The sequence below is a fragment of the Myxocyprinus asiaticus genome, chromosome 6, assembly GCF_019703515.2.
Source record: "Myxocyprinus asiaticus isolate MX2 ecotype Aquarium Trade chromosome 6, UBuf_Myxa_2, whole genome shotgun sequence".
Lineage (NCBI taxonomy): Eukaryota > Metazoa > Chordata > Actinopteri > Cypriniformes > Catostomidae > Myxocyprinus > Myxocyprinus asiaticus.
The window spans coordinates 43,136,088-43,151,497 of NC_059349.1; the positions used below are offsets into that span (position 1 = coordinate 43,136,088).

At 39.1% G+C, this 15,410-nt stretch overlaps 1 protein-coding gene across 1 annotated transcript in view; it reads left to right on the plus strand.

The window, feature by feature from the left end:
- The window catches only part of LOC127442099 (cytochrome P450 7B1-like), a 28,235-nt gene extending 13,129 nt beyond the window's left edge, over window positions 1-15,106 (plus strand). The window contains exons 2-6 of the mRNA XM_051699872.1: window positions 677-813; window positions 1,572-2,174; window positions 12,536-12,742; window positions 13,940-14,118; window positions 14,236-15,106. Coding sequence (XP_051555832.1) covers window positions 677-813; window positions 1,572-2,174; window positions 12,536-12,742; window positions 13,940-14,118; window positions 14,236-14,550 — 1,441 coding nt within the window. The 3' untranslated portion in view covers window positions 14,551-15,106. The remainder of the gene's footprint in view (window positions 1-676; window positions 814-1,571; window positions 2,175-12,535; window positions 12,743-13,939; window positions 14,119-14,235) is intronic.
- The last annotated feature ends 304 nt before the right edge of the window (window positions 15,107-15,410 follow it).

Consider the following 15,410-nt stretch of genomic DNA (forward strand, 5'->3'; position numbering starts at 1 on the left):
TAGGTGTGGGTGATAAACAAACAAAGTGGTAGTGGTTGGATAACTAGGACCTAAACCAAGCTAATGCCTGTCCACAAATGCCAACATAATTCTCAAGCCTATTTAAGAGAATATCAGGATCTATGGCATCGAAGGCAGCATTGAAATGTAAAAGCACTTGAAGTGAAATGTAGCCACATTTAGATAATAAGAGCAAGTCATTTGTAACTCTGATAAGTGCAGTCTCTGTACTATGATGGGGCATAAACCCTGGCTAGAATTCTTCACAGATACTATTTCTCTGTAAAAATGAACATAGTTGGGAGGACACTACCTCTTCTAGTATTTTTGACATAAATGGGAGATTTGAGATCGGTCCATAATTAACCAGCTCTCCAGGATCAAGGCTGCAACCTCAGTTGTAAGTCACAAAGGTCTGCTCCCATTCTGATCAGCCTGAATAAGTAGGGCATGGGAAATAGACAGGAGCAGTAGAGCAGAGAGTCATTAAAAGGTATTTGAAGTAATTAAGTCCTGACTTTGCAAATTAACAGAATACTAGCAGCAAATCAAGCTGAAAAGCATTAAAGGATTTTTTTTTTTTTTTTTTTAAGAAAAATAAGGCAAATCACTCATCTGCAGTACAATATAGCATGTTGATATAAAGGACAGATATATTGTTTATGTGTGTTAACAGGAAGGAAGGTGAGCCCCCACTCATCAAAGGCTGGATTCCATTCCTCGGGAAAGCTTTGGAATTCAGAAAAGACTCTCAACAGTTTCTCACTAAACTACAGCAGGAGCATGGAGACATTTTCACTGTACTTATAGCTGGTATCCATCCCACACACATACATACACACACACTCACTTAAACTTGCAGAAATTCTCTTGTTCTTCCACTCCGACACTGATATTGTGCAATACATGTTCATGTAAAATTGCAAAGAAATACTTCTGGTAATGAAAGACATTGTTTGGATAGAAATAGTATTTGAGTTGTCTACTAATAACGTGGACAAGATTTTAGGTTAAAATTCATACAAATGTATAAGAGAATGTGTATGTTTAAGTTACTATAAATGTAACTTTAATTTCTTATTATTTTTAATAATGAAGCTTTTGCAGGTATCTTTAGTCCTTCAGTATGACATTAATATTTAAAAGTACGAATATCCAAGTTGGATAGGGTCCACACACAACATGCATAAGAGTTAATGAGAGAAGTAGAGATGTTTGATTTGTACAAACAAATCGTTCTTTTGAGTTGGATCTTTTCAAAGAATGACCCGGCTGATCTGGTTCACAAAACTGACCCAGTTCTCGAGTTCAGCTCACTCATTTAATGATCTGGTTGTAGCAGTTCTCAAGGGAAAATTAGTAACAACTTTAGTTTGTTTTGAGCCAATCCTTTAATATGAGGTCATAAAATGGCATGCATTATTGTTAAACAAGAATTAGAAAAAAATGTTTTAGATGAAGCATGTTAAACTGCAGAACACTGCTGTAACCACTTGACATGTCAAATACCTATTTATAAAATGTATTGATTTAAATGTGTGCACTGCATCTGTGCCTGTGTGTCTGTTTAGGGAGATACATAACATTTGTGATGAACCCTCTTCTGTACCCATCTGTGATCAAACATGGGAAACAGTTGGATTTCCACACATTTTCAGACAGTGCTGCATCAAAAGCATTTGGTTACCCACCAATGAGGACTGATCACTTCCCTGGAATGAGTGATAGCGTTCATAGGACCTACACCCTGCTACAGGGTCCCGCTCTCGACTCGCTCACATTCAGCATGATGGGAAACCTGCAGCAGGTCCTGCGACGGCTTTTTCTGTCCAGTGAGGGGGCAGAGCCCCATGGTGATTGGCAGGAGGCAGAGCTGTATGATTTCTGCAAATGTGTAATGTTTGAGGCCACGTTTAAAACACTGTATGGACAGTCACCACACTTGAAGCTGGATCAGCTGCGAGAGGACTTTGAGAAATTTGACGCCTTTTTCCCTTTATTAATGGCCCATGTGCCCATCAGCTTGCTGGGGAAAACCAAAGAGATCCGTGAGAAGCTTATAAGATTTTTCTACCCTCATAGAGTGGCACAATGGAATGCTCCATGTGAATTCATACAGGCCCGAACGGCCCTTTTTCAGCAATATGATACACTTAAAGACCAGGATAAAGCAGGTGACTCTCTCACACAAACACCCACATGCAAGCTCACCCACACAAACCAAAAGATAATGTGTATTTTAAATTGTGTCTTGTCAGATGCATCAGTGTTGTGACTGTGCATCAAGATGCAAAACCATTGCTTCTGTGTTTGTAAAGATAAGACAGATTTATCAAACTCATCTATTGGCTATGTTATCTTAAGGAGGTTTCTGTGGGATCCCATTAACTGGGTTTATATCAGGAGGTTCCTACAGATGCCACTTACTTGTTTTCCTCTCAGGAGGTCCCTGTATGTAGCATGTAGCACAGTCATCATCAGGTCAGGAAGACCATTTGGGTTAAGTATTTAGAAGGTTGAGAAGGTGTCAACATTGGTCTAGAATATTTATGCTACACTGACACCCCTCAGTAAATGCTTCTCCTCACAATCACATTGGTTCAGATTACTTCCTTGTATTAGAAGATCTAACAATGCACTCAGAGAGAAAGCTACTGAGAGGTGGATGGGCCCATGTGACTGTGGAGAGTATTGTTGATGGTGAACACTTTGCTGTAGGTGGGATTTTCCTATTCCCATGGTGCTTTTGGTTTTTTCATGCTTTGCCATGTTTATGCAATTAAAGCATCTTAGGCTTCCCTCAGTGGTCTGTAGAGTGGTTTTCGAGTCTAGTGATGGTCTGTAATGTTTGGTAGATTATGTTAATGCGTGACTATTGTTCCGCTCATACGCGTAATTGTGAGTTGGAGTAGACTTTCCTGTGGTTTCCCCTTCCACAGCAAAATGAGGAGTCTGTAAAGGATGACAGCTCATTTTGTCAGGGCTTTTCATCCAAACTCTAAGTTTTGTCAGTAAAAAAGTATGACAGCCAACATAAAGTGCTAAAATCGATATCAAACCTAGACATTAGATTATTTAGGTGGATGCCTTTGTGATTAAAAGCACAAGGGAAGTCAACAAAAACAATATAGCATGATTCACATTACTTCAAGGTGTTACAGCTTTAGTAGAGTGCTGACGATGGAAAGTGGAATGGATATTACCTAAATTACTTTTCGTCCTTAACATCTTTTGTGAATGAATTATTTAATTGTTAGAGCAGCAGACTAAATGCTGTAGTCATGAAACTTGATATCTGCACATGGAATGAAAGTTAAATTAGGTTTTAGGTTAGTGTGGCGTGGTCATGTGTCGGTCTGCGGGAGAGGGAGAGCGGTAAGGCTCGTCACCTGGCTCATAATTATCTCTGACACATGTCTCTTTCCTCTCTGATGCTCTGGCTTGATTTTTAGGTCTCCCTCCGCCATCACTATAATGAGAGACAGGTGTTAGAGATAATTATGGGCCAGGTGATGAGTCTTACCGCTCTCCCTCTCCCACAGACCGACACATGACCACGCCCCCCATGCCACAGTTAGTAAGTTCGATTTTTAAGATTTACACATTTCAAATTCATAAAACATTTCCATAAAATTGAACTGAGTAATATTTAACTAAATTAAATGAATTCAACTTCAAAATACCAATGTATTTAAGTTGTATTCATTTATTTTTGTTAAATAATATTCAATTAAATTAGTTGGAAATTAGATATTCAAACTGAAATGCTCAAAACTATGCTAATTTTTTTTTTGAGTGTACATGCTGTTGAGGAGCGGGTTTATTCAAGATAGATTACACCACAATGAAGAAAAAAGCATTTAAATAAAGGTGCAACATTTTAATAATGAGAGACTCATAAGTACAGTATAGTCTAGAAAAGAAATATAGTCTATTTCACAGATATAACATAGAAAAGAAGGTAGAATATACAGTTGTGCTTGTGGATATCTAGGTCACTTGATTACTATTTTTTATTTTATTTCCCCTGAGGTTCTCTTATAATATTTGTACATTTGTTTTTAGCAAAACAGTCATAATTTAGTAATACTGTATATGATAATTTTTCAACCAGTCTCTGGACCTCAGGGTCTCACTGAAAACACCCACTGTTATGATTGGCTAACATCGTGCAGCTCCTTGAATACAGCCATATACAACGATCAGCCACAACATTAAAACCACCTTCCTTATATCATGTAGGTCCCCCTCGTGCCACCAAAACAGCTCTGACCCATCAAGGCATGGACTCCACAAGACCTCTGAAGGTGTCCTGTGGTATCTGGCACCAAGACGTTAGCAGCAGATCCTTTAAGTCCTGTAAGTTGTGAGGTGGGGCCTCCATAGATTGGACTTGTTGGTCCAGCACATCCCATAGATGCTCAATCGGATTGAGATCTGGGGAACTTGGGGGCCAAGTCAACACTTTGAACTCTTTGTCAAGCTCCTCAAACCATCCTGAACAGTTTTTGCAGTGTGGCAGGGTGCATTATCCTGCTGAAAGAGGCCACTGCCATCAGGGAATACCATTGCATTGAAGGGGTGTACGTGGTCTGCAACAATCTTTAGGTAGGTGGTACGTGTCAAAGTAACATCCACATGAATGCCAGGACCCAAGGTTTCCCAGCAGAACATTGCCCAGAGCATCACACTGCCTTCGCCGGCCTGCCTTCTTCCTATAGTGCATCCTGCTGCAATCTCTTCCCCAGGTAAACAATGCACACGCACCCAGCTTTCCACATGATCTAAAAGAAAATGTGATTCATCAGACCAGGCCACCTTCTTCCATTGCTCCATGGTCCAGTTCTGATGCTCACATGCCCATTGTAGGTGCTTTCGGCGGTGGACAGAGGTCAGCATAGGCACTCTGAACAGACGGGCTAGCCTTCACTCACCACGTGCATCAATGAGCCTTGGGTGCCCATGACCCTGTCAGCGGTTCACTGGTTGTCCTTCCTTGGACCACTTTTGGTAGGTACTAACCACTGCATGCCAGGAACACCCCACAAGACCTGCCGTTTTGGAGATGCTCTGACCCAGTCGTCTAGCCATCACAATTTGGCCCTTGTCAAAAGTCACTCAGATCCTTACACTTGCCCATTTTTCCTGCTTCCAACACATGAAATTCAAGAACTGACTGTTCACTTGCTGCTTAATACTGTATATCCCACCCCTCGACAGGTGCCATTGTAACGAGATAATCGATGTTATTCACTTCACCTGTCAGTGGTTTTAATGTAGTGGCTGATCAGTGTATATTTAGAACTCAGTCGAAAGAAAACGAACCAGCTCCACAAATTCAAAAACAAAATATCAGGGTTTACACATAACGCACAACCAACACATTGTATCCGAATTTATCAAACTGTTCACTCAAGCACAGCAGCACCATAAACTATAAATATAAAACAGTCATGACATATGAAACATATATGAATGGGAATTGGTTACTTATGGTTTTGTGATTTATTCAATAGTGTTTTTTTCTGATTAACACTTTTATTGATTCACACACTTGAAACAGAAAAGCAAAACATATATTCACAGAATCAGCTATAACCCCCATTATTCCCTTTCCCCCTCCCAATCACCAACCCCACCCTGACCCTCAACAAATATCCCTGTGGTCACAACTTGAGTTACACACAAGAAAAAAAAAATATTGTGCAAAAGTCTTAGGCACTTAAGATGTTTCACAAAAGCATTTGTCTTAAGATGGTTATTTATATCTTCAGCTTTAGTGTATCAATAGGAAACTGATACACTGCCCCCACAGAGCCCCCCACTGAACATAGTGTCAGTCTGAGATTACATGAAGAGACAGAAGCAGCTGAGACAGCCTAAATAGATAGAAGAACTGTGGCCAATTCTCCAAGAAGCTTGGTACATCCTATCTGCCAACAACCAAGAAAAACTGTGTCCAGGATTACCTAGGAGAATTGGTGCTGTTTTAAAGGCAAAGGTGGTCACATTGAATATTGATTTAGCTTTTTTATGTTTACTGGACTTTGTTTGACATTCAGCAGTAAATGAAAACTGTTTATGTCATTATTTTTGAAGACATCCTCACTGAGCAACATTTTTCACACGTGCCTAAAACTTTTGCACAGTACTGTATATATTTAAAAAATATATATATATATAATAATCACACACATTTAAAATTGTGCATCTCTCTCCACTGCCCCTCCCTTAGAGTCCTCCAAAAAGGTCAAGTAGCAGCCCCATTATTTAATTAAATGAATTAAAGTAGCCTAGCCTTCTACATGACATCTCCTCTAATGGTGCTACCTTGCCCATCTCTGTGCACCTCTCTTGAAATGAGGGCGCTCCAGCCAACTCCCATCCCCTAAGAATGATCTGTCTGCCGATCATAACACTGGCTAGGACCCAATTTTTTTTATGCATTTATCCCCTATATTAATGACCGCCCCATCGCCTAAAATACAGAGTCTGGGGCAAAATGAAATTTGAGTGCCCAATACGTCACACATAAAACTCTTGAACCCTCAACCAAAATTCTTGGATCTTAACACACCACCAAAAAACATGGGTTGTGTCCTCATCTTCTGATTGGCATCGCCAGCAGGTGAGTGTGTCTTTAAGACCAAGCCTACACAATCTAGAGGGAGTCCAATAGAATCGATGTAAAATCTTAAATTTCATAAGGCACACCCTTGCATCTCTAGATGTAGACTGGATGTTTTTTAGAATCCTAGCCCACACTCCCTCCTCCAATACCAAGTTTAAATCTTTCTCCCATAATCTCTTGAGAGAAGCCGAAGCTCCATCCCCCAGACTCTGAATTAGCAGGGAGTAATACACTGATGCCTCATTACCTTTTCCAAAAGCAGTAATCACCACTCCCAGAGTATCTGCTGCTTTAGTGGGGTGTATGCTACTTCCAAAAATAGTACAAAGCAGGTGGCGCAGCTGTAAATACTTGAAGAATTGAGATCTGGGATTCCCAAAATGTTGAACCATATTTTCAAAGGATCTCAACACTCAACTCACATATAGGTCACAGAGCATATTAACCTCCCTCACAAGATAATGGTGTGTAACTTATCTTCTCTGATTAGTTTGATAGAAAGGCTTTGCAATGGCAAAAGCAATAGGGGCAATAACTTCCTGTTCAATACAAAACCAGGGAGGGGCTCTCTCAGGTGGAAGCGACCGATGAGCCAAATATCTGAGACCGAATGCATAATAATAAAACAAAATCTTGGGTAGGCCTAGCCCACCTTTGTCAATCGGCCTATGTAACTTATTGAAGTGTAATCTGGAACGTTTACCATTCCAAATGAAAGATTTCGCTATGCTATCAAATTGCTTGAAATAAGAGGGGGGGGACATCTATAGGGAGAGATTGTAGCAGGTAGTTGAATTCTGGACTATAATTCATTTTAATAACATTAACCTTCACAGTTATAGATAAATGTAATGAAGCCCACCTGCTCACATCGCTCGAAAACCTTTTTATTAAAGGGTCAAAATTAACTCTTAACTAAATCACACAAATTTGCTGGGAATAAAATACCCAAATACTTAATGCCCTGTTTGGGCCACTGGAAGGCGCCCGGCTGAAAAGCCATTACCAGGCAGTATGCTGTCAGAGCCAAAGCTTCGGATTTAGACCAATTCATTCTGTATCCTGAGAACTTAGAAAAAGACTTAATAATTCTGTGGAGGCAAGGCATAGATCTAGTAGGGTTGGAGACAAATAATAAAATATCATCTGCATAAAGCATAAGCTTATGCGCCACAGCTCCCGCCACCACCCCCGTAAAATCATCCTCCTTTCTTATCGCGGCTGCTAATGGTTCCAGGGCAAGACAGAACAATAAGGGGGAAAGAGGGCAACCCTGCCAGGTGCCCCTATCCAGAGTTAAATAATCTGAAATTAATCCATTCGTTTGAACCGCCACTACCGGGTGTCTATAAAGTAACTTTATCCACCCAATAAAAGTATTCTCGAACCTGTACATTTCCAAAATCCTAAAAAGATAATACCATTCTACCATATCAAATGTCTTTTCGGCATCAAGCGAGATGGCAGCGACCGAAGTCTGATCATTCGCCACTGCCCACATGACATTAATGAAATGCCTAATGTTATCAGAAGAGTTACGGCCCCAAATAAACCCCACCTGATCTATATGTATAAGAGATGTCATAACATAATTGGTTAGCCAAAATTTTTGACAATATTTTAACATCTAGCTGGATCAGGGAAATTGTACGTTAACTTTTACACTCGCTTGAATATTTGTCCTTTTTAAGAATCAGACTGATCTGGGCTTGTGTCATGATTGGCGGAAGCTTTCCATTCTTTAATGATTCTGTATAAACTTCTAGCAAAAGTGGAGCCAGTTCTGTAGCAGTTCAGCGGCAAAGCCATCTGGCCATCTTGCCTGTAGGCAAGGCCTTAATTACCTCACTAAGCTCCTCCAAGTTTATCTCAGAATCAAGAGAATGTTTTTGCTCAGTCATCAGTTTAGGAAGTTCTAATGGTTCCACAAAGTTTCTAATATCCTCTTCAATAGACGAAGACATGGAACTATAAAGATCAAGATAGAATTCTTTAAAAGCATTGTTAATATCAATGGCCGAGTTAAATATTTTACCACCAGCAGATTTCACTGAGGGAACGGTAGAAAAAGGCTACCTCTCTTGCCAGAAGTTTTCCTGCCTTGTCCCCTGACTCAAAGTATGACTGTCTTGCCCTGAATAGCCAAAACTCCACCTTCTGTGACAAAATGGTATTATATCTGTATTTCAATCAGGTCAATTCTCTGAGGCCATTAGATGACATTCGATGCTTCAGCTCTGCCTCTGCACTTTTAATATTCCCTTCCAATTCCAAGAGTTCTTGTGCTTTGGATTTTTTGGTGAATGTGGCATACTGTATGATCCGGCCCCTAAGAACCGCCTTAAGTGCCTCCCAAGCCACGCCCACAGAGGATACTGAGGACCAGTTGGTCTCCATATAGACATTGATTTCAGCCTTTAACATTTGTTGGAATTCAGGATTTTGCAAAAGAGATACATTAAAGCGCCAACTATATGATTTCCTTTTCTCCATATGTGGCAACACCTATAAACATACCAGGGTGTGATCTGAGACTAAAATGTTTCCAATTGAGCAATCAGCAACTGATGAAATGAGGGACTTATATATATATATATATATATATATATATATATATATATATATATATATATATATATATATATAAAAAATCTATTCTGGAGTAAATCTTATGGACTGATGAAAAAATGTATAGTCCCTCCCAGATGGGTTCAAAAGTCTCCAAATATCTGTAAGACCAAGATTTTTACATATCCTGTGAAGCGTCAATGTTGCTCTTGGGGGCTTGCACACTTTTGCTTCACTATGGTCAAGGACTGAGTCCATCAAAAGATTAAAGTTTCCTCCCAATATTATATTATGAGGGGTGCCAGCGGCTTGCAACATCCCTTCAAGATCTATAAAAAAAGCCCTGATCATCAATGTTAGGTGCATAAATATTAGCCAAAATAAGACTTTTAGCTAAAACAATAATGACTCTTCCTAATTTATCTTTAATCTGATTTAGACATTTGAATTGTAGATGTTTACTTAGTGTAATGACTCCCCTGCTCCTGCTCGAGCCAGCACTAAAGAAAACATGCCCAGCCCATATCCTCCCAAATTTTTCAGCTTCCTGCGGGGAAAGATGCATTTCTTGAAGAAACACTATCATATTTCTTACGCTTAAGAAGAGAAATAACCTTCCTTCTTTTTATGGGGTGCCCCAACCCATTCACATTCCATGTGGAGAGAGACAATCCACTCATATTAACATTTGATATTTTTACATATAAGAAAAAATAGATTGTGTGTCAAAAACAAGATTATAAAGACCACATTCCAACATTAGTGGAACCATCAAAACCTGAACATCCCCCAGAACCAAATAAACAGAAAAAAGAAAAAAGTGAGTATTAACCCCGCGCACGACAGCGCCAACTGGCGTCCGACCCTCTAAACTCAAACAGTCCATGTACGCCTACGAGAACCCCCGCGACAACTTTGCCATCGGATTACTCAAGTCCGGTATTTCTATACAAATTTTGTAAGACAAAATTACACGACAAAAGATAATCTATAAAACAAACTCCAGCCAATAGGCAGAATAAGTACAAAGAGCATGTAGATTCATCCATAAAACTGTCCTGAAGGTGTGTTACTCTACAAAATAAACTCCAGCTGCTAGGCGGAACCAGCACAAAAAAAAGTGCTCCGTTTCCACAAACAGTCAAGTGGCTGCAACGTGAGTACCACAAGATGACTTACTCAATTGTGAATGTTTTACGGCCATCCTTAGCATCTATTCTCAATTTGGCCGGGAATTGCAAAAGCGACCTTCCGTTGATGTAAAAGTTTCTTGCATTCCTTGAATCAATCATATTTCTCTCGTCGAATTCGCAAAGTCTGGGAACAAGAAAATGCTGTTTTTTTTTTCAAGAAAGCCTTCCTTTACTCCTCGCCTCGTGTAACACAAGATCTTTTTTCGGATGATTTCAGAAATTTGGCCAGAATTGATCATCTGTGTGTCATCACAAAGTAGTGAAAACTCAAACAAGCCATTTTTTCAGCTTGGTTTATATAAATGCTCTTTTTGTATTGAGGAGGAAGTTTTGAGTTCTGAAACGTACAGTATTTATAGTACAATGAACTCTTACATGTAGAAAGATCAAGGGAAATTTTATTCCCCTTTAACGGCACTAATCTGGCAAACTTTGACAAATCCAGTAATAATTTTATCCCAAAAAGTGCTTGTTGTATCAACCCAGAACCGTGTCAACACTAATTTGTTTGACCCAAATTTTTTTTATAAAATAATATTTCCCATGTGCTCTTACTCATTGATGCATCAGACTTTTGAAAGGTGAACGGACTGTGGGTGATTCATGGGTGTGCTGTCCAGGGCTTAACATTAACTTTTTGGCTAACCGGCCAATGTGGCTAGTGGTATTTCAAAATCACTAGCCAAAATCTCCTGTCCCACAAAAAGTTATGAAACCAACTGGAGACTGTAACTGCATGCATTTGTTTTGGACATTTTATTTGAACAAGAATTATATGAGTTCAGCAGGACACAAGCCAAATGATTTAAGTAATCTCTTAGAATATCTAAAGGCAAACTGGTGTAGGACATGACAGAGGGAAACAATTTTCAATAAATGTCCATTGGTCTATGGAAGTCCAGATTTTAACCCCTTTAACCATTATAAACTTGCCTTTATTAAAGTTTACCATTTTTCTTAATTTTTTTAACAGTGGCATTTGTAACGATGAGGCCATAGGTAAGACCATGGCTGGCTCCACATTACTGTGGTTAGGCGAATACAGATAGTCTTCCTAAAAAATCAACAATAGTATTTGTTTTGAAAAACTAAGTGTCTAAACATGTTTAGAAACCTTTAACTACAACTTTCACAGTTAATAATTCCATGGAGTACAAAATGGATAATAAAATGTAGATGTTAGGTTGATTAAACTCTCTACTTTCATTGCACCTTTTTCCATGAATGGAAGAAAGTCGGGTTTGGATCAAAATAAAGGTGACTGAATGATGACAGAATAATTATTAATAATTAAGTCTTATAGATTCGCCCTAATTAAATATGCCTCTATACCAGTTACCAGTTAGTGTTACTGCAGTAAAAAGATTTTAGTTTGGATGATGTGTATTTTAAAAAATGTATCAATGTTGATGCAGGGCATACTGTCTCTACTTCATCAGTGGTGTTTATAATGTCAGGGCTGTCTAACATTTTGAGATGTTCGACTTCCTCCATATAGAGCTTTTTCCTAGAACATTCTTTGTAGAATTTAAATGGGTCACATAAGTTTTGTGGTTTCCATCGGCCGCCGCGATATCGAAGCCCAACTGAATCACGCAAGTTTCGCTCTGCACTGTCCCAGAGCTCTGGTTCAATCTCTGGAGTACGCTGATGTGTGCTGCGGCGGTTCACACAAAACCACGTCTCATTCTCCCAGCTGAGATGCACATGTCAGATATGAGAAGCATATTTACTGCTTCTAAAACGCTGGACGCGAGATGAATACAGTTAACTTTGCTTTGGCTAAAGCCACCCGCCAAAGTGGCTAGTAAGGGTGACAGAGTTACCAGCCACTGCCGATTTCTACCCACATTTGGCGGGTGAGTGGTTGTTAATGTTAAGCCCTGGAGCTGTCTGAGATTAATGCACAGATGAATATGAAAACATGCGATGAATTCTGAAACCTAAATGTCACAAGGAGACAATGTAAGAGCTCTGATAGCAAGACTTGGAACTTCCTGACATCAACTTCCATTGAAATGTGGATGGAAGCTAAAAAATATGCTGAAAGGAAGAGTTGCTTATAACAGATTAGCACACATTGAAAATAAATCATGTGGTTTAGAGACACACACATTCGGCTTCTGTCTCTCTTTGTCTATAGCACATCATTTTGCCATGCTGTGGGCATCAGTGGGAAACACCATCCCAGCAGCTTTCTGGTGTCTTTACCACCTCCTTTCCTGTCCAGAAGCCCTTGCTGCAGTGCGGGTAGAGATTGTGGATGTGGTTGGAGAGGAGAAAATTCAGTCAATCTGTAAAGAGGACATCACGATAACACGGGAACAGCTAGAGCAAATGATTTACCTGGGTAAAACACACACATCCTGATTCACATCACAAAAACAATAATACTGTGAACTCAAATGCATTGGTTTAGTAGACCAGGGTTTTTTTTTTTTTTTTTTCAAAAAAAGGGTTACAAATTAAATAATGGGAAACATTTACCTAATTTGACATTATTACAGTTTCATTCTAAAGAGCACTATACAAACAAATATGAATTGAAAATGTTTCTCTTCAAGTTTATACTATACATCTCTTTTGTTATACACTCAAAGGGATTGTTCACCCAAAAGTTCTCATCATTTACTCACTCTCATGCCATTCCAGATATGTACACTATGACTTACTTTCTTCTGCCTTATGTAAATGAAGATTTTCAGAAGAATATCTCAGCTCTGTAGGTCCTCACAATGCAACTGACTGGTGACCAAATCTCCAAAAGCTCCAAAAAGGAGATAAGCAGCATAAAAGTAATCTATAAGACTCCACTGGTTAAATCAATGTCTTCTGAAGTGATCCAGTTGGATTCGGGTGAGAACAGACCAAAATATAACTCCTTGTTCACATTACATCTTGTCATTGCCGTCTCTAGGCATGATAATGATTTCAAGCTCGATGACACTTCCTAGCACTTGATGCATGGGGCGCACAGTGCACTATAAGGCCACTGGAAGTGTAATCGAGCTTGAAATCATGATCGCCGAGAAGACTGCTGTCAAGATGTGCAGTGAAAAAGGAGTTATATTTTGGTCTGTTCTCACCAACTGGATTGCTTCAGAAGACATGGATTAAACCACTGGAGTTTTATGGATTAATTTTATGGTGCCTTTATCACCTTTCTGGAGCTTTTGGAGATTTGATCACCATTCACTTGCATTGTGAGGATCTACAGAGCTAAGATATTCTTCTACAAATCTTCATTTGTGTTTAGCAGAAGAAAGAAAATCATATACATCTGGGATGGCATGAGGATGAGTAAATTACTTTTTTTTGATGAACTAACCTTTAATGCAAAGTAAATATTTGTCTTTATAATATCGCTCTGTATAAATGGGTCTTTATATGTGACAATGCCTTTATATTTTAAGACGGGGGTCCTTTGAAGGGGACCATCACATTTGGGGATCCTTGGCATCAAAAAGTTTGCAAACCCTTGTAGTAGACAATACATACATTAACATACAAGTGTATGTCACTGATTTAGCCTTTTCTCTATCTGCAGAGAGTTCAGTAAATGAGAGTTTGCGTCTCTCCTCTGTATCGATGAACATCCGTGTGGTTCAGGAAGATTTTTGTTTGCGTCTGGATGCCCAATATTCCATCGCCCTGCGGAAAGAGGACATCATAGCTCTTTACCCTCAAACCACGCACCTTGACCCCGAAATATACGAACAGCCTCAGGTAACACACATCTAAATCTGCCCAGAGCCATATAGCAGACCTCTTTCTAAAGCATGCATTTTTTTATTTTTTTATTATTGATTTATTGAGATGTCTTGTGTGTTTGCTTTTTTGTAGCAGTTCCAATTTGACCGATTCGTGGAGGACGGGAAGGAGAAAACAGAGTTTTATAAATCCGGCCAGAAAGTCCGGTACTACCGTATGCCATTCGGTTCCGGGGCCACGCAGTGTCCGGGGCGTTTTTTTGCATTGAATGAGCTGAAACAGTTTGTGTGTGTGATGCTGCTCATGTGTGATATGCACTTGCCACACAGCCAGCAGGAGGCGACGCTGGACACCAGCCGTGCTGGTCTTGGCATCATGCCACCTGCCAATCAAATCCCTTTCAGATACAAAACCAGATATTCACAGGAGAGCTTTCAGAGAGAATGAACTGAATGATGGGGGTGAGGGGAGAGATCTGAAATATACGAACAGCCTCAGGTAACACACATCTAAAGCTGCCCAGACCAGACCAGACCTCTTTCTAAAGCATGCATTTTTTTTAAAATTATTATTATTTGATAATTTTTTTATTGAGATGGGGGGGTCTGGGGTCTGAACTAATTCTGGGTTCATTAAAAACAATAAAATAACGCAATTTCTGTAGTGTACCTTTAAGAATATATTTTGGAATTTATATTTAGCAAAATGTAGAGCTTTCAACACAACTTTTAAAACACATTTTCATATTTTATCTTGTTCCTGGGTGTAAATCACACATTGTAAACTCATAAAGGGACAAAAGCTGCACATGACAGAAAATTATGTCTTAAGAGCAGCTTTTTAATCCAAACTAACTGCTGTTTTAACTGTGATTTTAGCACTTAACATTAAAAGGCATATATTTCTGCCTTTTAACTTTACAAAGCATCCACCCCAGAATTTTATCAGGATTAATGGACTGTTTTAAAATGCATGTTGAAGAGTAAATAAATAAATGTATATTGAACAATGGTGATCTATTGTGTCTGTTTTAACTTTGATTAAATAACTTTTTTCAAAGCTGGCTTACTACTTTTTCCAGAAAGAACCTCCTATTTCTTTCTGAATCTGCAAACACCTTTGATCCGGTGGGATTCAAGCTTATAAATTATTTATAACCTGATGGTTTTCATCTAAAACTATATTGTAAGTCATTAATAAGTTCTTAACTGCTCATACATATAAAAAGATTGATATTTTGGGTATGTTTAAGCTAAATCTATTAAAATGTGGACAATTTCCTCTCAAGCCCTATTTAGACTGATGTG